The sequence below is a fragment of the Myxocyprinus asiaticus genome, chromosome 38 (genome assembly GCF_019703515.2).
Source record: "Myxocyprinus asiaticus isolate MX2 ecotype Aquarium Trade chromosome 38, UBuf_Myxa_2, whole genome shotgun sequence".
Taxonomy (NCBI): Eukaryota; Metazoa; Chordata; class Actinopteri; order Cypriniformes; family Catostomidae; genus Myxocyprinus; species Myxocyprinus asiaticus.
The window spans coordinates 409,538-433,587 of NC_059381.1; the positions used below are offsets into that span (position 1 = coordinate 409,538).

The following is a 24,050-nucleotide window of genomic DNA, read 5'->3' on the forward strand; positions in this document are numbered from 1 at the left end:
TCTTGCGCAACATTTTAAGTAGGCCTGTCCCCGCACATTCCATGTTCACAATGTGGGGATTTCACGCACTTTTTGTTTTTACATGTTGGTGAAAAGCAGTAATCCACACACTGGAACACAAGAAATCAACAGTTTCTTTCTATAGGACTGAAAATCCATGTCTCTCCGTGCATATGTCTCATCATCATCTCTCTCCATGCAACGTAGACTGTTTAAGGGACAGAGCGCTAGTTTTATTCCCACTGTAAAAACACATTTTATCTCAATAATTCACCATTAGTGATGAAGCGCCGAATGAGACGTAATAAACTTAGTTAAACCCTGATTATACATGTGCCTGGAAATCATGAGCTGCTCAGTATCCAAAGTGTAAGTATACATTTAATTAGGTTTGTTTAAAAACGTAAACATTAATTTGACATGATAATGGTGTTTGATATGAAAAGCAGCAAGATCACTATGACTATTAGGCTATTATTATCAGAGCTGTTCAGCTGCAGGGTGAAGGTGAATATTTGAAACAGTCTACTTCATATCACACCTGTTACATGTCTCATTTCTGGACCGTACAGGTATTTTTGTTTTTGTGCATCAGTCAGTGTTGGTCTTGTTTGGGTTGTCTGATTTCATGTTATATACACATTCTTAATTCATAGATTAGGCCTAATATCTCCCTACTGTATATTACACATCACATCCGATTTAGTAGCAAGTCTCCTCTCTCAGGGATTCATATGTTTATTACATTCAGCCAATAATCACATCTTTAACTCAGTGATTAAATCTTTGATCCTGTGTGTGAATACACTACACATGGCCAATGTGTTGCATGACAGGTGACCGAAAACACATCATCTCCTCCACCGCTGGGGCCAGTTAAGATTTTGGCGGGGCCAGTGCAAAAATATCCTTAGCGTTGAGCCCTGCTCTAAATAACATTTATATTTTCAGATAATAGAGTACAATGAACAAGTCTGGAAATATGTGCATTTATATGTACAGTACATTAAAGTTATAAATAATCAAATCTCTAACCTCTATATCTGTGGTCTGTGAAATGATCACGTTATCTAGTTAGTGAAGAAGAAAGAGTGATTAATTGCTTAAGCTTTGAATTGTAAGACATTACCTGCATATTGATACTATGGAATGTCATTTAATAAATAACATGATTATTCCACTGTCTGAAGAAACTTTAAAAAGAATGTGGGTGCTATAATATTTGTATTCTTTGATATTTATAGATAAGTTCATTAAATTAATATCATGAAATAAAATTATTTATTAGAAAGTCTAAATATAAATACATAAAGTCTTTCTTTATAGTGAAGAGTGTGGAAAGTTGAGGTTATCCACTTACTCTCAGTAAACATACCCAGGTAAGTTGCTTAACCTGCTTCCTGGAATACCCCTCAGGACATCATCGCAACAGTCTGGATGGATGTTTATCTGTTATCCATTTGTTTACCTGCTATAATGTTGGATATATTGTCGGGTAGGGTTGTTGAAGCTAATATTGCTGGTCATGCTTGTATGAATCAAACATTACTCGTGTGTTAACCGATCGTGATGTATCTATGATGTCTGATGAAGTTACTGTGACATGTTCAATAAAGTATAATTTTATCCCCATCATTATTGAATCCTCGTTTATGTTTTTAGTTTACGGTGTTATTGTGTACATTTATAGACATACTATTGTAGTATTACGGTTCACTTGTATTATCAACTGAGGCTGCACAATATAACAATAATAAAGTCTTCCATTGAACTCGTATCAGACATATCACGAGTATCACCTCTTAAACTGATAAGTGTAGAACAATACAAACATTAATAGTAGATAAAACACTTAAATAATTATATTCAAATGTACTGATAGTGACTGAGGTGATTGACGAGTGTCTTCGATCTTCATCAAAGCAAGTAATACTTCAGTTTTAAATGTTTAATTTTATAACATGATATCAACATGAATATAGGACGTTATGAATATCTCCAGTCATGATCACACACAGGCGATGATGTCCAGGTAACCTCAAATCACGAGATTCATCCACCAGAAGAGCAGTGCCGAAACACGACTGACGTAACGTGTTCTTTTGCGAATTGCTTGCAATTTTACGTTTCAACCACAGATGTCGCTAGAGAGCTCAAAGTTACCTAGTGCAGCTTTAAATTTGTTTTCAATTAACTATTGTTAATTATATACCTAAATATAACACAAGGAACATTTTATACATTCTATACATTGTGTGTGTGTGTTACCTCCTCTCTAAGTCCATGTTTTCTCTGTTCCAAACAGATCTCTTTGGCACGCATCAGTTGTAGCGTTTCCTTTGAAACGGCGTACTGTAGTTTCTCCATGCGCTCCACTGCAGCCCCCCATGCAGCTTTACCAAACTTCCTCTGGTCAGCACGCATGCGCTCGTACATCACTGGAGGAGAGACACCGATTCACACCAAGAGTGATGCTTCAAAGCCACACAAATTACAATAAAAATCCCCATTTTTGTGAGAAACTATTTGTTATATTCCGCAGCAATTAGCACTATGGCTAGTTCTTTTGTACTCAGATGTGGAGATATTGTTATTGCCTCAATACTCACTCCCACAGAACAAAACACTGTCACTTTGTCATGGATATACATTTATTGTTCACGCTGTTTTATTGTATTGTTTAATAGTGTATTTTCAGAGAACAGATTCACGTTTTTTTAAGCTGTCTCACCCTTCTGTGCTCGTGCCGTGGTCTCGAAGTATTTAACCGTCAGATCCTGTATGGACAGCACAGCCGTATGAGCCTTCCTCTGCCAATCATCATCCTCACGATGAAGAGACTCCACCCGCCGCGGACCCAAGTGCTCCGACTCCAAAGAGATCTGACAACACACATGATGACATCATCACCATTCAACACGCCAACAACTAGAAGACTCTTACTCTTGAGGTATGTTCTGATTGGCTGTTGTTGTTGAAGTAGGCTTTGCTGTGATTGGCCGTTCTCTTTTGTTCTTAAGGTGGGCACATGACATCATGAGGATTCAACAGAAACATCTAGAAGCCTCTCATGGACAATTCAGATCTGCTGATCATCCAAACACTCAGAAACCGTTTTCTGTCTAACTGTCCCAAACAGCAGGTGAGCCCATTTATGAAGCATGCACACATATGTAATCGTGGTTAAACAAGTTTCTATACACACACACGCGCGCACACGCACACGCACACACACGCTGAGTCAAAGTCAGCGTTTAAAGCTGAAGTGTGTAATTTCTGTGCCAATAGTAACATCAAACTGAATGACAGGAATGATGACTTTATAAATCATCAGATGAATGTTTAAGAAGCGTCACAGTGTTTACAATCTTCAGGAAGTCAAACTAACAATGGATAACTGATAGTGACTTTCATTCCAAAAGCATTTAACAACCCCCCCCCCCCCCCCCCAAAAAAAAAAAAAAAAAAAAAAAAAATCACATATATCAGCAGAGATAGCAAGTCTGAACGCTTATAAGATACATTTTTACATTATGTACAAGGCTGTGCAATATGGACAAAAAAATAAATAAATAAATAAATAAATAAAAACATTATTTGTGGATAATTTTGGCAATATTATATAAAATATGAAAATATTTTCAACAATTTATCACACAGGTGTGCTTTAATGTTTAACCAGGAAGTTTGTTTTGAAATGCTTTATTTTGTACAAAATGGCACAAAGTCACACTTGTGATGTTCCTGGTCAAAAATGACCAGCCATTGAAAATGAATGGGGGAGATCAAATTGAGTGTTCAAGAGTAGGAATGGCACCGATCTGATACCTGGATCGGTATCGGCTCCGATACTGAAGCTTTTAGACGGGTCGGGTATCGGTCCGACAAGCCCGATCCAAATCCGATACTGTGTGTTAGTCATGTTCGTTACTGTCAAGCTCCAAAAATTACATAAAAGAACCATAAAAACACCATTAACGCAGTTCATATGACTCGTGCATTTTATTCAAAGCCACTTGAAGACGTGCGATAGCTCTGTGAATCACAAAAGACTGTGTTTAATAAGTAAATATATCAAATGCATTCGCAGTGCCAGTGCGTTAGTGAATAGCGCTGCTCTGTTGACACACGCTCATGGCTATTTTTAGCCTTCACGTGGTAAGAGTGAAGAGCTACTGTGAAGCAGCCCACAAACAGATACTCACAGGACTTCCTGGAGTGTTCCGACCGTCAAAATAAAAGCTTGAGGGTTTTAAAGTTAAAGGTGCACGACTGAAATATCTTAATGTTGTATTTAAAATTCTAGAAGTCAATAATAATAGTAGTAGTAGTAATAATAATAATAATAATTTATTATTATTATTATTTGTTTAGAATTTGTAACAATATTTAAGTTGAATGGGTTCCAAAAAATAACTGTTATCTTACAACTAAACGGAACAAAAAAGAGATCTGAATCTTTTAAAATCCAGAAAACTTTTTGCAAAAAAATAAAAAAAATAAATAATTATCTTCTTTTCTATTGAACACTCAGACTGGAATTACTGTTAATTTTGCTCCTACACTATCCAGTATACTAGTGAACATTAAAGTTTTTCTTAATAAGCTATACATTTAAATCAAAATCAATTCCCTTTATTGTCACTCAACCATATATACACAAGTACGACAGTGGGTGAAAGTCTTGGGTGCAGTTCCGAGCAACATAACAGTGTAACTGTGTGTAAGAATAGGGAGGTGAGGGTTAATTTTATTTTAACAATGGTACATTCCAATAAGTAAAAGCAGGATAATTGTGTATTTAAACCAGACATCAATAGAGTTGTGTTGTGTTTGGAGCACCTGGACACAGTTGATTGTTTGATTTTTTTATAGAGGAGAGTAAGTGCTGCTTTTAATACCCAACAGTTCTAGTTCAGTTTTGTATAAACACTTTGCTCTTAAACAATATTTATTTGCACATTTTGCACAAATGTATCTGTGAGGATCAACAACGTTTGTGAGACTGTAGTGAATATCAGCGTGTTTCAACAGAAGAATAACATTACAGACTGCACAACTGTGTGTATAATACTCAAATGTGAGTTTCCTTTGCGAGAGACTTCCTGTACACTACACAATGTGTGTGCTTGCTTAAAACGCCTTTGTGTATGTGTGTGCTCTGGAACAGAATGTTCAGACACACATACACACACATATATATAAGCAGCATTCACATACTTCAAGTTAATGTGAAACAGATGCTGCTGTAACTTACAGCACACACACACACACACACGCACGCACACAGACAGACACACTCACGCACGCACACAGACAGACACACTCACACGCACACGCACGCACACAGACAGACACACTCACAGACAGACACACACACACACACACACAGACAGACAGACACACTCACACACACAGACAGACAGACACACTCACACACACACACACACAGACAGACACGCACACACTCACAGACAGACACGCACACGCATGCACACACAGCAATGTTAACAGCACACAGTTGTGAGAGTAAACATGATGTCATGTTTGAAATATTCTGATCTCACACACACTATATGTCGTTCTGCTGGTGTGATCCACCGTTTATAACAACTATTATATGGAAATGATGCAGATCTGATCACAAGATTATTCTATAGTTTATCTGTCTTTAATCGCAGCCTTTTGCAGTTAATAATCACATATGACTATATCACCATTTTGATGTTATTTTGATTAATTGTGCAGCACTGAAGGATCATGAAGTTAGTCTTCTGATGCTCTTTATGAAACTAAATATCACATTAAAATCATCGATTATATAGTGAATATTCTATATAAGTGTGTTTTGGTGCATATGTCTTATTCACGTATGAAATCTGATACCCATAATGCACCTCTGTGAACACATGACACTTAATCTTGCTCATTCACTCATTCATTTATGAGATACTCACTGCCCATATGTTCACCTGACAACATGCACAGGTGTGTGTGTGTGTGTGTGTGTGTGTGTGTGTGTGAGAGAGAGAATCACTGACTCTCAAATCCCCTTATAATTTACACAAAAATACAACACTCATGCAAATATTGCACACTCCTGACACACACACACCTGAATCATCGGTTTGTCAGGTAAACTGTAGACACTGAGTGAGGGGTGATTTGCATACAGCTCTTGTTTGTGTGTGTTACTGACAGCAGTTAAACTGCAGGAAACTTCATGTTCATAGAGGAGATGCACCACTGTGGAATTTCTGGGCCGATACAGATCATTTTACCTTTTCCTTTTTAACCCATTAAAAGGGCTAATGAGCTTCTAGCTAATTAATTAAAAACTACACTTGATCATTCAAAAGTTTGGAATCTGGACTTCACAATCTGTCAAACTCTAAGCTGCTGCTATTAAAGGTTTGACGGATGTAACATGAACCAAAAGTGTGACTATATTAAAGATGTACACTAATTTGAAATAATAAATTACATAAATTACATAACACTTAATAAATTGCATCATGTCCATTTATATAATTCTTGATTATCTGATCATTTATATGATTATTTACAGTAATCCAGATGAAATATTAAATAAAATATACTTCAAACAATGTAATAATGAATTAAACCAAAATGAGACAATAAATTACCAGCATGTAACGAACATTAACCTCCTGAGACATGAGTGTGACTGCTGTGTGCATTTCCCATTCCCCTTTTTGATTTGTAACTAGTAGCACCTAATAAACAAACAAACAAAAATAAAATAAAATAAAATAAAAATATTTCTAGAGCAAATCATTTTCATTTGAACGTATGTCCTCATATGTGGACAGCGGGACTAAGCTGTGAAATTTAAATAATATCAAGTTATAGAAAGTCTGATTGTATTTCATCAAATAGTTTATTATGTGTCCAGGAGTGTTGATTATTCATGTTTATGAGACGTTACAGACATTACATCAGAAATTAGCATAATTAATTCAGATTCAAAGTAATGTCCAGCATCATCCAATCACTGTCAACCATGTTAAAATAAAATGATACATTATAAATTCTGAATCTATGTACTGATTATCATTGTCACATGTCTGTCAAACATGTTGAGTGATCCAAACATCATCTGCAGCCTGAAACTGAACTTTTGATCAGATTTTAGGAGTGAATGCACTTAACTGCATAGAGAGCTATAGGATGCTCCCTTGCTCCCTATTTAGTGAATGACTTAACCTCCAGTGTGCGGTCTGTCTGCACTGATCTCAGAACAGTTTGAAATGCACCTTATTTTCATCCTAACTCCATATAAAGCCTCTGAAAGACACATTTATCAGCTTATGGATGAACCCATTTATTCTCAGTGTGATAATGTACAGACAGTGAATATCAGATATTTGAACTGAAAATGAGCCTGCAGTCCACATACGTGGTCATTGTGTTTAACAGTGTGGCGTTTCACTTTAAATCATTCAAATTGTAAAAATGGCATATCGGATGAAACTAGAAATTGTTGTAAAAAGCAAAAATGTGGCAATGATTGCCCCCAAGTATACTCAAAAAAAGGATTTTTGCAGGATGTTCAGTTTAGTTAATTAAAATGAATTAAAGCAACACAATTCTAGAACATCGTCACAACTTGATTTCATTGCGTTCTATCCAACTGAATTTGTAAAAATGTAAGTTTACTTAATCCATTTGAGTTGGGAATAGTTTTTGTAGCATTGATGAAACTGGGCAGGTGGTTTCCATTTCCCAGAATGCTCTGCTTGGGACTGGATGGGGGGAACAAATGTTGAAATTAAGTGTTATTTTATGTGTTTTGGAGCAAGATGAGAGCAGGAGATTTTTAATGCGTTATGTTCTGTTATATTGGTATTTAAAAAGTGTCTGTTAGGCTGGAGTTTTGATTTGTTTTGATTAACAAAATAAATAAGTTGGACCAACATTAGAAAATTAATTAAATTAAACATTGTTAAATTGAATTTGACTAACCAAATAAAGTTGAGTTTAAACTACTATAGTACATTGTTTGACTTAATTTAACAAAACTCAAACACAACTCAACACTGTGTATAGATGTTGAAATAATCCTCACAGAGTCACGTGACACACTAATCTATCCTGGCTGTATACGTAAACGTTTTGGAGTCAAGCCGCGAACAGATTCTGTCCTGCAAGCAAATAAACTATAACAAAATTATCGGCCAATAATCTATCAGCTGTAGATATATTGTGCATCCTTAGCTCACAGTATTAGTGATGTGCAAAACTATATATTTTCATAATCATAGTTGATTAGTTGGTCTTAAGGAAGCGCTTTATAATGAGGCTGGACTGTAAAGGGATAAAAACACACATCTGATGTTTACTGAACACTTCAGACTCACTGAGAGAGATTTACTGTAGTAAAACACACACAGATGTTGAGTACTGGTGCTCACACCGCTGTAATCTCCGTCTCGTTACTTCTCAACCCTTAATGTCATTACAGCAGGGGCTCATGGGAAGTGAACATTGCCATGACAACAGAAGGGCAAGTGGAGGTCACCACCGCTTACATTACATAAAGAGATGCGAGTGTGTGTCCGCTGTATAAAATATATTCAATATTTTGTTGGCAATATAAAATTAAGCAACTTAATTATAATAACAGTGATTTTGAGAGTGTTAAAACAGAGATGATTCATTAACTTGTTACAATTAGGATATACAATTCATTTATGTAAATCAGTTTCAATTCAATGAACTGGCTAAAAACACTAATTGAACCATTTGTTCGTCTTCACGTTACATTTTGCATGCTGTAAGATGTTTTAGTAAAAATAAATTAATAAATATTGCTGTTTACAATGTACTGTATATATTGAAGCATATCAGTTAAAATGATTAAATTGTCCTTCAGGGCCCAAGACTGGTTTGGGCACTATAAAATGAAATTTTAACAACAAAAACGAATTTAAAATTCCTCAAGTAGTTTAAGTTTTTAATTTAACGTTTAGTGTTTTTAGGTTTAAAAAAACCCACTTTAGGTTCAAGTACAGAAACACATTTAGAAGCTATAAACATATATATTTTTTTTAAATGCCATTGTTACAAAATTAATATATTCCCCTCACATATTTAATAAAACTATATAAATAATATTTCTCTTAAAACTTTTAATATTAGTATAATAATAATAATAACTTTTATTTATATAGCACTTTTTAGCAATTTACACAAAGTGTTTCACACAACATCAAAACACACTCAAAAATGTACAAATACGTTTTTAAATTAAACTTCAAAACAGACAGGGCAGGCTGTTCCCTAATCGAGGGGCGTTCACTACAGATGCTCTATCACATTTTGTTTTGTATCTGGATGTTGGAACATCCAACAGTTCACAACAAGATTTAAGAGGTCTAACTGTTTCATAAGTTTTTATTTTATTTTATCCCTTTTCTCCCAATTTGGCATGCCCAATTCCCACTACTTATGGCACTTTTCCACTGCACGTTACAGTTTGACTTGACTCGCTTTACTTTTCTGAGCTTGCTTTTCCACTGCAGTTTAGTGCCGCCTCAACGTGGGTGGGATTATAGGCTGATCATCATACTTGTGCCACCTCTACTGCCGTGACATCACCTTAAACATGACACAAACGTTACTGACCATAAACAACAACACGACCGCTAGCTGTTAGCAACTAGCTCATTGTGCTGCATAATAGCAGTTGTTGCATGGTGATTTTGCCTGGTTGTTTTAGAAGCAAGCTTTCCAGTAGCTGGTCAACTAAATAAAGTGAAGCTTTCAAGCAGAATATAGAGATAACGTAACAAAACATACCATCCTCCATCGTGGACTCCAACAACGCCGAGACCAGGGCACTCTCCCTCCCATTGCTCGCCGGTCTATTGCCATAGATAGCGTCCATTTGGTCGAACCACTTCCACTTTCTTCTGTTTGAACCACTCCGGCTGTTGTGGTCCTTGATGGTTCTGTAGTCACTTTTAAGTTTTTTTTAACTTTTCCCTACACTGTTGGTAGGTCCGGTGGTAGCTAACGAGAGGAACGTCTGCACCTCGTTTGACCACGGCGTGGTTTTGTGCACAGCCATTTCTTTTTACAATTCGAAAGTCACGTGAACAAATGATATTGCTATCGCTGTTGCTAACTCTAAAACTAGCGGGTTGATGTCCCGTATCGCAAATCCAGTGACACTGGTAGTGACGATTCTCTCTGACCAATCAGTGATCTGCAGGGTTTTGACGTCACATTTAGTATCGGCTCGCTTGGAACCTCGACCGAGGTGGTACTAAAAAAAAGTATCAGGTACCAGGTACTATCCACAGTGGAAAACCCCCAAAAGTGAGCAGAGTCGAGTCGAGTTGAGCTGTACCGTGCAGTGGAAAAACCCCATTAGTAGGTCCTCGTGGTGGCGCGGTTACTCACCTCAATCCGGGTGGCGGAGGACAAGTCTCTGTTGCCTCTGCTTCTGAGACCGCCAATCCGTGCATCTTATCACATGGCTTTTTGAGCGCATTACCGCGGAGACGTAACGTGTGTGGAGGCTTCACGCTATTCTCCACGGCATCCACGCACAACTCACCACGTCCCCCACCGAAAGCGAGAACCACATTATAGTGACCATGAGGAGGTTACCCCATGTGACTCTACTCTCCCTAGCAACCGGACCAATTTGGTTGCTTAGGAGACCTGGCTGGAGTCACTCAACACACCCTGGATTCAAACTCGCGACTCCAGGTGTGATAGTCATCGTCAATACTCGCTGAGATACCCAGACCCCTTTATTTCATAAATTCTGCTAAATAATCTGGTGCCAAACCATGTAATGCCTTATATGTAATTAATAAAATGAATTGGTAACCAATGCAAAGAAGCTAAAACTGGAGAAATATGATTAAAAACTGCAGCATTTTGCACTGATTGTAGCCGTGCTAAAGTACGTTGATCTAAAACTGAAAATAGTGCATTATAATAATCAAGGCGAGACTAAATAAAAGCTTGTATAAGTTTCTCTGTAACCTTGAAACTCAAGACATGTCTCATCTTGGAAATGTTCTTTAACTGATAAAAACAAGACAAAATTTTAATTTGTGTCAAAATAAACACCCACATTTCTCACCACCTGCTGAATATTTGGGACCACCTGATTAAATGTTGATTTATCCCTGTAAAGCCCGACATATGAAAGAACTGCAGAAAATTATACTTTTTTGATATTAAACTGTTTTTAGTACCATTAAACAAAACATAAAATGAAATCATTAAAAAATTGCACATGCTTTGAAACAATGATAGGCTAGTCTTATAAAGCAAACATTTACTGTCAAAAAAATTTCAATAACTTTAATTATAATGTTACCTTGAACTTTTAAAATAAGCTGTCATTTATTCCAACATCACACAAGTCCGCCGCCATTTTTAACTGCCTGATTTAAAACATTTAAACTACTTTTTTCACAAATAGCCACTAGATGGTGCGATAAACATGTGAAACTTTCATCTCATAGGTTGTTTGGCTCATCAGTTTGAACGGAGAGTGAAATAGAAGCCATCAAACGTATAACAGCGTTATAGGGCTAAACTGACTTTTTAAAACCATGACGATTATAATAACCTCGGTTTTATCAGTATTTTACTGAAGAAAATGCCATCCAATTTTCAATTCACACTTGAAGAACATTTAAATTAGTCAGATCAATGGGATTCAATGACAAATATAACTGTAGGTCATCTGCATAACAATGGAAACTAATGTATTTTTGAATCACAGAACCAAGCAGTAACATATAAAGAGACAACAAAATTGGCCCTAATAGGGATCCTTGCGGGACACCACAAATAATGATGAAGAGGATGACATCTCATCTCCAACAGATACTACAAATTTCCTATTTGTCAAGTAGGAACCAAACCAGTCTATCCCAGATATACCCACCCATCTCTTTAATGTATCAATTAAACTGAATGATCAACTGTATCAAACGCTGCAGTTAAATCAAGCAACACTAAAATGGAGTCATTTCAGTCATAAAAATAAGTCATTGGTCACCCTAAGAAGGACAGTTTCTGTGCTGTGTTCTCTAAAACCTGACTGAAATTTCTCAAATATTGTTTTCCTTCTCTACCTGCCATTCCAAACTCAGCCACCGTTTCACAAACGCAACGGAAAACAGCAGCGCATAATCAGACAACTCACTCTAACTCTGTAGTTACACCTTCAGTCGCACCGACGGGAAAAATGGTCACAATTAGATGTAATTGTAAATTGTGATGACTGCTATGTTGCTTGGAACCGCATCCAAAACTTTCACCCACTGATGCACTTGTGTATATGGTTGAGTGACAATAAAGGGATTTGGAGTTGTACAATCTGGAAAACAAGACTTGATTATTTCAAACTAGATTCTTACTGTTTTTAACTTGAATTACCCTTTGAAGTCATAAACATTGAGATATGAGCTATGGAATGTACGGTGTGTGTGTTACCTTGATCTGTTGTCTGCGCAGCATGGCGAGTTCTCTCATGTCTCTGAATGGTTGTAGCAGATAGTGATAGAGTTCAGTCGTGGCCTCCACCAGATCGCTGTACGCTTCATCCTGTTCAGAGTACAACTGCAGCAGCTCCACCATACTGTCCACAGCACGCTGACGCTCCAACAACTACACCAGAGGAAACATTACATTACAAAGTCTTTAAACACACTTTTGACCTTAGACATGCGAGTAATCAAATATCATGTAACCGTGTGGAGCCATAAATTGTAATTAATAAGTCACCCTAAATAATTGACAGACTTGGTCAAAGAGATGCTTAAATAGCCAAAACTAGTCGATATTTACATAACTGGCAGAATGTTGTGCTGTAACCAGCCAATTAATCAATTGTCAGGACATTTCCAGGACATTTTATGTGCCCAACATGTGTAATATTTATACAAAAATACATAAGAGGTAATGATGTATATTGTGGTTATTAGATAGTTGTTTTTTTTTTTTTTCCAGAATTTTATTTTCAACAGTTTAATTATTTTAATATCAAAATGGTGTCAGTTTAATTTAATACCAAAGTGGAAATTTAATTCATTAAAACTTTAATCAAATGAAAATATAATTATTTTAATTTTTTAACATAACATTGCATTATTTTTTATTAAATGAATGCTTTTATACAAACTCCTCACAGCACAATCCAAAACAATGCTGCACTACATTCTCACAAATGTGAGAAATTGCTTTAATAAATTATTATGATCACTATTTAACTACAGTAAACATTACATTACTAAACAGTAGTAATACAACTTTTTCCCCATTTCACGTCCATTTAAATTGAGCTTTTATTTTGGTGTTTCTGTGTGCTTTTGATGGTAGTTTCCCACCTCAAGATAAACAGTTTGCTACATGGCCCAGTGTGATTATTAAACCCCAAAAAGCTGTGATTTGATTAAATAAATATATAATCTTCAGAGAGCTCTTCTTCACACATTCATTTTGAAATGTGCAGCACATGCAGATTTTTTTAATAGTTTTTCAATTATATTGCAGCCTTTTGAGGTTTAATAATCACACTAGGATTTATTGCAGTTTTAATTTGATTAATTGTGCATTCGAATGTTCATTTTCGGTGACATTCTGCGTTTTATAGCTAATGCCATTTTTATGACTGGATTCAGTGATTCCGACCATGCTTGCTGCATCGCGGAAATCATAGGGCCCTACATGTGCTAACCATGGTATAAGCGGACTCTGATCTTTGAATTATTGAATATTAGTTCATATCCCGTTAGGAACTGGTGGTGCAACTAAATTAAGCACTAAGTTACAAACTAATAAGTCCCTAACTAAGCCCGTAGTTTAAACTTTACGCCCCAACTTAAGTGAGACCTTACGCACAGCTCGTGTAATCCTACCCAGATGAGCAGGGAATGTACCTGACAGGCTTCGTTCATGACAGTCAACTCTTGATGTTGTTTCACAATGTGCAGCCGCCGACAGTGACAAAATGATTAGAATGTGTATTTGACACCTATCCCAAGTCCCGATCGCTACCATGTTTTTGTACATGTAACAAAAACCTTGTTTTTATTGTGCTGTTCTGGCTATAAATAAAACAGTTTTTAGTATACAGTACAGAACCCTAAAAAGAGCAACTAGACTAAATATTAGCACTGGACTCTTAAATTCACATGGTCTATCAATCCTGCAAGAGCCTCTTAAATGCATTTCATCCCGTCATCAAATCTGAACAGCACATCTATTGTGTTAATTAACCAGCTGACAAATGTGATTGTGTTTACAAGAGGGTGTGAAGCTGTAATCATCTTATTCAACCTCTCACACTTGTGTCTGACACCTTCAGTTTATGTAGTAAGTAAATGAAGCTTTTGTTCTCAAAAGAATAGCACAGAAACTTTCTTCAGTATCTCTGCTTCATAGTAAATCCACATGAATAAATGTTCAGCTCTGTTCTCTGAGGGTTTTAATGAATAGAGTCTCTCCCTCCCTCCCTCCCTCCAGTGGGGTGAAACACTGCTCCATTCATCCTCAACACTGAACCTCTGTTTACCTTGACGACTGGTTACCATGGAGATGGCGGTTGGCGGGCAGAGAGAGGCGGTCATGTCCAGAGTTGCCTCGGACACAATTGAGTCAGAACCAACATGTGCAGAGTCACATGCTACTGTCATATTATTCACCAGCTACACACACCTGCACATTTTCTTTAGTACACTGTAAACTCTAATGTTGTCATCAAGTTGTCTTAGTTAACCCTTTAAGCTCTGAAGGTGTTTTTAAAGATTTCCTTTTTCACTGGCATACCCAAAATTAAAGGCTTATAACTCAGGGGGGAAAAAACAAAACAAACAAAAAAATAAACAAGGAGGGTCAAGTGTTCGGTATCATTGTAAAGAAAACATTTCAAATGATTTAATGATATATTCAGAGTAAATAAGGTGACTCCAAAAAACGACTTTTGTTCCCAATCATGCCAGCTGTATCTGAGAAAAATGCTGTGTTGATACGACAAAGCAATCAAAAGTTATAACATTACAAAAATAATTGATCATAGTGTCCAAAAGCCTCTCCAAACAAATAAAACATAATAATTGTACATAAGAACTAATTACACATGCAAACACAACAATGACTAAAGGTTTGTATAGCATGCAGACATGATTTTAGTAATGAGATTTCACAGAATGAGTTTCATTCTGTGTCATTTGAGTCATCATTGAGTCTGTGTCATGTATTTGGCGCCATCTTCTGGTGGTCATATGTAACATTGTGCTTCATGTGGATTATCTAATGATCTATGCATCTGATTATCTTGTGTGTGGACTCGTTTGAAAGATAATCACCTCCTCTAAGTAATGATATGTGATATTTTATTTTCCGTTATTATTTGTGAAGTTATAAGTGAAAATGCGGCATTTAAGCAACACTAAAATAATAGTCAAAGACATATACTTGGCTATTACTCACTATATTTTTGTCTGCGAGTAAAACAAATAGGCTGGTTGTATTTTACTCTTTGAGAGCTTTCCAACAACATATGACACATGACTATTTGATGAGTTTGATGTTTTTACTGATTACAATAATATGTAAAGTGCAAATCGTTTTATAATTGATCAAAACGAAACACTTCTGATTTGTCTGCAAATTTCAAAGCACTTGTTCAGTTTTGGTCATAATGTCTACATGCATTGGAAAGTAGAGCTTATAAGCTTTCAAATGATGCCTATTTTATGTTGGTCAAGACTAGTTTTTAATATTTTGACAATTTTGTTTCTCCCATCCAAGCTTAAAGGGTTAAACATTACTTGAAATGTCAAGTTTTGGCTCATAACCTAAATATCTATATCCCTTGAACTTATTTTTCTTAAAAATCCACAGACTTAAGATTAAGTGTTAATAACTTAAAATATTGTGTACACAACTGAGGCTATAAGGAATACCCATTCAATTAAAATTAAGTAGAAACAACAAATCTGAGTTACGACTACTTGCATCATGTTACCTTAAATTAAATAGTTAATTCTTTTCAATCAACAAGTGAACTTAATTACACTTGTTTTGGAGACACCATTACTTAATTCAATTGAGGGAACGTGTTTACTAAATCAATTGAGTAAAGTCTACTTATTAGGGTTTTCAGTGTAGATGGTCTTTTTATTTTAATCGCTGGCATCACTTACATCAGAGAAATTCAGATCATCATTCTTACAATTCAATTTCGAGACCATGTATTATGTTGTAGTTCCTAATTAAGTTACCACCCTAACCCTAATCCTTTTAATTATTCATCAAAGCAAATTTTAACTCTTGTTTGGCACTTGCCGAATGTTAATTTTAGAGATGTGCACTAGAACTAGAATAAAAGACAAAATAAGTTTCTAATTCTGATTTAAACTCCCTCGATTCAGCCTTGAACTGAGACATCACTTCCTGTTTCTGTTTTTGGCAGAGGACAAAGTGTTCTGATTGGCTGCCAGAGGAGTGATGTCATGTGACTGGGGAGATGTCTTTCATGGGAACTTCCTGTTGGTGGTTTTCCAGTTTGTTGACAAGAAGTTTCTACATGCAAAATCTTCAATGGTCCAGTAAACCATGCTGAATGAACTTTATATTTGCATTTGTGATGAATGAAGTCACATGAGCATCTCAATACTTCAGTTTGCATCTTGTATGAGGTATTTGTTTCATATTCACTGGCCAGAGAGAATTAGCTGTTGAATTACTGACTGATTCACAGGAAACAAACAGTTCACATCCTCAACTCAAACAACAGTCAAAGAGTCATGAGTTCTGAGTGTTAAACAGCACAGATCTGTGGATCGCTTTTGTAACATCTTGTTCGTTCAAAAAAGAAAATTGTCATTATTTACTTCCCCTCATGCTGTTAATAACCCCAAATGACTTTCTTAATTTGGGTATACAGTGCCCTTCAGACCCCTTCATGTTTTTCACATTTTGTTATGTTGCTTTAAAAAATAAAAAAAAAAAAATAAAAATAAAATTCACATCGATCTACACTTCATACATAATGACAAAGCAAAAAACTGATTTTTGATAACTTTGCAAATGTATTAAAAATAAAAAAACTGAAATATCACATAAGTATTCAGACCCTTTGCTATGACACTTGAGATTTAGATCAGGTGCATCCCATTTCTCTGGATCATCTTTGAGATGTTTCTACACCCTGATTGGAGTCCACCTGTGGCAAATTCAATTGATTGGACATGATTTGGAAAGGCACACACCTGTTTATATAAGATCATACAGCTGAAAATGCATATCAGAGCAAAAACCAAGCCATGAGGTCAAAGGAACTACCTGCAGAGCTCAGAGACAGGATTGTATCGAGGCACAGATCTGGGGAAGGCTATAAAAACATTTCAGCTGCATTGAAGATTCCCAAGAGCACAGTGGCCTCCATAATTCTTAAATGGAAGAAGTTTGGAACAACCAGGACACTTCCTAGAGCTGGCCGCCCGGCCAAACTGAGCAATCGGGGGAGAAGGGCTTTGGTAAGAGAGATGACCAAGAACCCGATGGTCACTCTGGTTGAGCTCCAGAGATCATGTGTGGAGATGGGAGAAACTTGCAGAAGGACAATCATCACTGCAATACTCCACCGATCTGGACTTTATGGCAGAGTGGCCAGACGGAAGCCTCTCCTCAGTGCAAGATACATAAAAAAGCACCTAAAGGACTCTCAGACTGTGAGAAACAAGATACTCTGGTCTGATGAAACGAAGATTGAACTGTTTGTCCTCAGTTTCAAGCATCATGTCTGGAGGAAACCAGGCACCGCTCATCACCTGCACAATACCATCCCAACGGTGAAGCATGGTGGTGGCAGCATCATGCTGTGGGGGTGTTTTTCAGCAGCAGGGACTGGGGGACTGGTCAGGGTTGAAGGAAAGCTGAACGCATCAAAATACAGAGATATCATATCCAAAAAGACTTGAGGCTGTAATGGCTGCCAAAGGTGCTTCAACTAAGTACTGAGTTAAGGGTCTGAATACTTATGTCAATGTGATATTACAGCTTTGTCATTATGGGACATGGAGTGCAGATTGATGTGAAAATAATAATAATTTAAAGCATTTTAGCATAAGGCTGCAACATAACAAAATGTGAAAAAATGAAGGGGTCTGAATACTTTCTGAATGCACTGTACATCAGTTATAATGTCCATTTTGCTTACATATGAAATAAATTCTCTCACTTCCACACAAATTCATTTTCATTGATTTAGCATTTTGATTTACGTTTCTCATCCACACTAGAAATTTGTTTTCCTCCACGGAGACCTTCGGAAAAGCTCTCCATAATCGCATACTTTGGAAAGCAATGATGTTAGGAAACTGAAAACAAATGTTTCAAACTTGAAATTATACAGGGAATCTTTTACCTTTGTACACTATTCAATTGCTATTTATTTAACAGATATAATAATCAAGAAAACCAGTACTGAACTTAACTTTAAAGTAATAGATCGATCTTGGGATTTTAAGTATCGATATCGGGTTTGTTCAAATGGAGATCATGATTAGCTAATTGAAAAATCTATATTTTAACCCAGCCCAGGTGTAAGTGCCATTATTAGTTTGTGTGTGTGTGTGGAGGGGGTCTCTAGTGTTTATAACGCCTCTGCTCATGAATGTGCATCACAGTCACATTTGCTCGAGTGTAAATAAACAACATCCCTTCTAACAGAACACAAACACCCACATACATGTGTTTCTTAAATACAAATAACACATACCTAAAATAAGCCAATGTTTTACTCTCCCAGCACACATAGAGACTTCTCTTTGTTATCCAGAGTTCTTTTAGCTTCAGGCCACATGCACAGTAGATCATTTTCAGTTTCCTAACGTCATCACTTTGCAAAGCAAGCGGTTATGGAGAGCGTTGTTGGTGGAGGAAAACGCTGTTCCAGTGTGGATGAGAGGCGTAAATGCAGCTAAATTAATGCATTTTCAAACAAACACTGATTAGTGTGGATGTGGCCCGAGGATTTTGTTTATATTGCAACTCTAAAGGCCCCAGTATACTTGATACGAACAGGTGTGACGTCATTTAGAACAAAATCTTTTTGCATTCGTTAGAGCTCGCCTGGGCAAACTTATAGCAAAACGTCTTACCAGTTGCTAAACACCTTCTTACTGCCACTGTTAGATGTGACCTACATTGAGGCCGGCAGCTAATTCACGATCATGTCATTCAGTCATTTACTGTAAGATCAGTCAACATGAAAACACCTGCATGCAGTTATTAGTGAGCTGGTGCAAATTTACCTACATCTGTACGATTGTCTTGTAGAGACATTTTCCGAGTAAATGTTTTTATTTACAAAAGTATTAAAATCTACTCAAATACTCTCAAGTGCCTATTCACTCATGTGCCATCTCACACTTCTGTCTAAAGTAAGATATGCCACTATCACCATTCTATTGTCTGTATTCTGAACATTAACACTCTTTTAAACACCTATCTTTGCAGTAGTATCAGTGTCATCATAAATCACAATAACAGAGTGTAATCAGCGCATATTATGTCCGCGTATAGCATTAGCCCATTAGCGTCATGTATTCAGAATGTAAACAAGACAAATTAAACATTATCTACTGCATATATATTACTTTAAAATCATCATCGAGTGGTTAAAGTAGCTTCTTTTACTGACCTCATGTGAATTCTACTTATAGAATGAGGCATAAAGTTATTGATGACACATTTTAATGTCACAGTAGTTAAGGTTTTATTGAGCATCCTCATATTTAACCTCCGGAGACCCAAAAATGATACATTATAAATTCTGAATCTATGTACTGATTATCATCGTCACATGTCTGTCAAACATGTTGAGTGATCCAAACATCATCTGCAGCCTGAAACTGAACTTTTGATCAGATTTTAGGAGTGAATGCACTTAACTGCATAGAGAGCTATAGGACGCTCCCTTGCTCCCTATTTAGTGAATGACTTAACCTCCAGTGTGCTGTCTGTCTGCACTGATCTCAGAACAGTTTGAAATGCACCTTATTTTCATCCTAACTGCATATAAAGCCTCTGAAAGACACATTTATCAGTTTTTGGATGAACCCATTGATTCTCAGTGTGATAATGTACAGTGAATATAGATAAATGCATTTACTAATGTTAATGAATAGAACCGTATTATACAGTGATAACTAGAGTTCAACCGATAGTGGATTTTACCAATACCGATAACTAATAATCAGTACTGACTGAACCATGAAAATATATTGTACTATTTTAAATGAAATAAATATATAAATATTAAAATATATGAACAAATATTCAAATTTTAAAGTCAGATGATTTTTAAAGTGACGTTGTTTCCTTAGTCCACAAGAGGACACAATAAATACATAAAGCATTCAGCAACGTTATATTATTGCAAAGAACATTCCTATCCTGGCTGTTAAAAAAAGAGCATTTCATTTTCAACTAATGCACATAAAAAATAAATAAAATTCGGTCCATATTCTCATTCGTCAAAAGTCAAACGAGGGGGGAAACGCTTCAATAGACAGTTCACATGGTGTTACACTTGCACTGATTCCTACTACTCCAGGCTCGAGCTTCATAATAATAGTGAAATACCACATTTGTTTTTTATTCAGTTCAGTTGTATGTAGAGTAGCAATATAATTTTTTAATTTTTTTTTTTTTTTTTTTTTTTTTTTTAATTTTCTTTATTTATCACACATTATACATTTTGCACATATACGGTGAAATTCTTCTTTTTCACATATCCCAGCTAGGCTGGGGTCAGAGTGCAGGGTCAGCCATGATACGGTGCCCCTGGAGCAGATAGGGTTAAGGGCCTTGCTCAAGGGCCCAACAGTGGCATCTTGGCGGTGCTGGGGCTTGAACCCCCGACCTTCTGATCAGTAACCCAGAGCCTTAACCGCTGAGCTACCACTGCCCCCAATTTTCGCATATCCCAGCCAAGCTGGGGTCAGAGCGCAGGGTCAGCCATGGTACGGCGCCCCTGGAGCAGATGGGGTCAAGGGCCTTGCTCAAGGGCCCAACGGTGGCACCGTGGCGGTGTTGGGGCTTGAACCCCTGACCATCTAGTCATTAACCCAGAGCCTTAACCGCCAAGCCACCACTGCCCCTAATATTCCCAATATAGCAGGCAATATTCCCAGATAGCAGTGGTATTCGGCTGAACTCAGTGGTGAAGCGGCTCAGACTATGAGCACAGGTCAGGGGCTGTTCAATCAGACGAATCACAACAGACTGGAACCGAACGCGAGGATCTCGAAACACACATTTACAAGTTGAACGTCTTTCCTGACAAAGCATTTAAACAACTCATAATCTGAGAAATGCTTATAAAGAGCAAGATGCAACAGCCAAAGGCTTCCACCAACTGTAAGGGGCTGTTCACACGAACACTTTTGCAACCATCCATTTGTTTTTCTATGTAAACGCACGCTAGATGAACATCTTTGTTTCCCTTTGCTTCTGTTTATTCGGCGTCTCGTGCAGGAGGGAGTGTTTTTTAGGTGATGTGTCTAATTAAAAATAACTTTTTATTGAGACACCTGCTTTCTGTTAAACTGTATTTGTTGTGCTGTGTCTCGCCATTATTAGTGCAAGAATGTGATCGATCTGAAGTCATCGTATTACAGTGAGGATAAAAAATTTAATTGAAATCAGATGCGTTTCTGACTTGTTTATACATTTCTCTCGGCTGCATGAAGATATTAATTTGCTTTCTCACATCACTAGCTTTAAATATGCAACTTAGCTGACTAACAAATGCATAAACGTGAGCAGCTGGATATAAACTAATGCAAACAGATGGTAATAGATGGGAACAATCGTGACATTTAAACATTTGGGTAGGACTTGCATGTATTCTTGTCACACTGTTCTAACCGCTTGAGGTTAGCTTTAATGTTAGCATCCTCTCAGCCTTGTTGGCAAATATACTGCCGTTCTCTACTAATGCAGCATCTAGTCAACAAATTAATTACTTTATAATGACATTGTAAGGCTGGCACCAGAATGTCTACAACCAAAAGGCGCCATTTCTGGTAAAAGTCAAAGAACTCTGTGAGAATCAACATCATAGAACTCTCTCACAAAAGCTGAAATCTACACCTGAATATCACCACAGTGTGATAAAGTGCAAATCACCTTGCTGCCCCCCCTTCTCTCTACCCCTTCTCCCCTTCATCAGCTCTGGACCAACACAAAGACATAAGATTTATATGTAAAAAATATAACAAATACCATGAAAACAAAGAATGCAACCGTATGTGTTTGATATCATTTAAGAGGTCTCTGTGCGACTGGTATAGTGGTCTCTCTCCCATGTTGATAAAACTAATAGTAATAAAGTTATAAGTTCTTTGCCAAATACTGCATAATTCTGGAGGTGGCTCCCCCTCCTTGACCTACAATTTAAATGATCTCCTGTATGTTAACAAGGTTAAACCCCAGGAAGTCAAGAACCCATTCACCCCCAAATCCTCATTGTTCAAAGGATAATACCATTTGGTACACAATGTTTATTCTGTCTGGATATTTAAGGAAAGTTGGCATGAAGCTCTGGGAATCTGTAAGCAGATCTCCCATGCTGTACCGCTGCATGTAGTTTTGTCAGGTATGATTCTTTGACTTGTCTTTTATTTTTAGTAATGCTTGTTTATTCTGATCATGTGAAATTGGCTTTGATTTGAATTTCTGCAACAATGTTTTATATCCTACCTGACAAATAAATTGTTATTATTTGATTTATTCTGAATTCCTCTGAAATCATTACTGGACCTTTAATATAGGAGGAAGCCATTTAAAGACTCTCAGTTTGAATTTAAACCACTCAGGACAACCACCTAGGACAACCAGGTAGGATTTGAATTTCATTAGACCAGGGTAGACCATACTGGAGCTTTAATATAGGAGAAACCACTCAGGACAACCGGGTAGGAGAAAGCCATTTAAAGACTCTGTCACTGCTCACCGCCCATCTTAGCAAGTTGTATGTACGTGACTAAGCGGCAATATCGTCTGGTTATGAGAAAAGCCAAACCAGACGATATTAGTTAACCCTACAACCGCTGACTAAGAACGGAACTGGCTATCCATTTTCGGGAGGTTTACGTAATTTAATAACGGCCGGCGTAAGTCTCCAAAGATCAAAAGGACAATGAGTAGAAGAGGATTTAGAGTAATCAATAACCTAAAAATGTTAAATTAAAAGAATGATCAGAAATTAATTAGAGCTTAAATATAAATTAGAGGTCAACTTAAAATTGGAGTCAGATTAATATAAAATTGGAGTCAGATAAAATGAATAACGGAATTAAATGCGTGAATTAACAATAATTGATTTACTTCAGTGCTCAGAAAAGACAGAACAACGCAGAGACCTTCAAGGGCAATTTATTGAAGTTCCACTCTGGAACGGATATGAAAATTATTTATCCAGATTCCCTTTTTCTTTTTTACAATATGACAACGTGTACCGTAGTGTAGAGTATACATACCTTTTCACTGATGTTTTAAATGCTCATTGAAGTGTTCCGCTCAATGCAGAGTGTAGTCTCACGTGTCAAAACAAACAGCACAAGGCATCAGTGAAGTGATAGTTTTTATTTCACCTCTAGAGTCCGCTCTCATCCTGTATAATGACAGCGGACCTTTCCCAGCCGCTCCAGCACCGGACGCAACAGGGAAAAACTATTGGGTGTGGATTTTTGCAGATAACTGATAGTTCCAGAAATCTGTTATCGGTGCAGATTAATCTGCAAAACTGATATATCGGTTGACCTCTAGTGATAACAAAATATAACAAAATGTATATTAAAATGAAGTGAAATGACCCACAGATGTGTTGAAGTTGAAAGTTTTAACATGTTTTTTCTACTTTTGAGGAAATGCTGTGCCATTTGCCACATATGTGGACATCATGTTTATCAGCGCACTGACGTGCGAAAAATGAACGGATTTTTTAAAGCGGCATATCAAACGAAACTAGAGACTTTACT

The 24,050-nt window shown here is 36.8% G+C and overlaps 1 protein-coding gene across 2 annotated transcripts in view; it reads right to left on the bottom strand.

Moving 5' to 3' along the window:
• Positions 1-24,050, bottom strand: part of LOC127428968 (junction-mediating and -regulatory protein-like) — a 44,453-nt gene that overhangs the window by 12,771 nt on the left and 7,632 nt on the right. For both annotated transcript variants that reach the window (XM_051677662.1, XM_051677661.1), the window contains exons 2-4: positions 12,490-12,663; positions 2,732-2,882; positions 2,269-2,438 (exon numbers count right to left, since the gene is read on the bottom strand). In XM_051677662.1, coding sequence (XP_051533622.1) covers positions 2,269-2,438; positions 2,732-2,882; positions 12,490-12,663 — 495 coding nt within the window. The remainder of the gene's footprint in view (positions 1-2,268; positions 2,439-2,731; positions 2,883-12,489; positions 12,664-24,050) is intronic.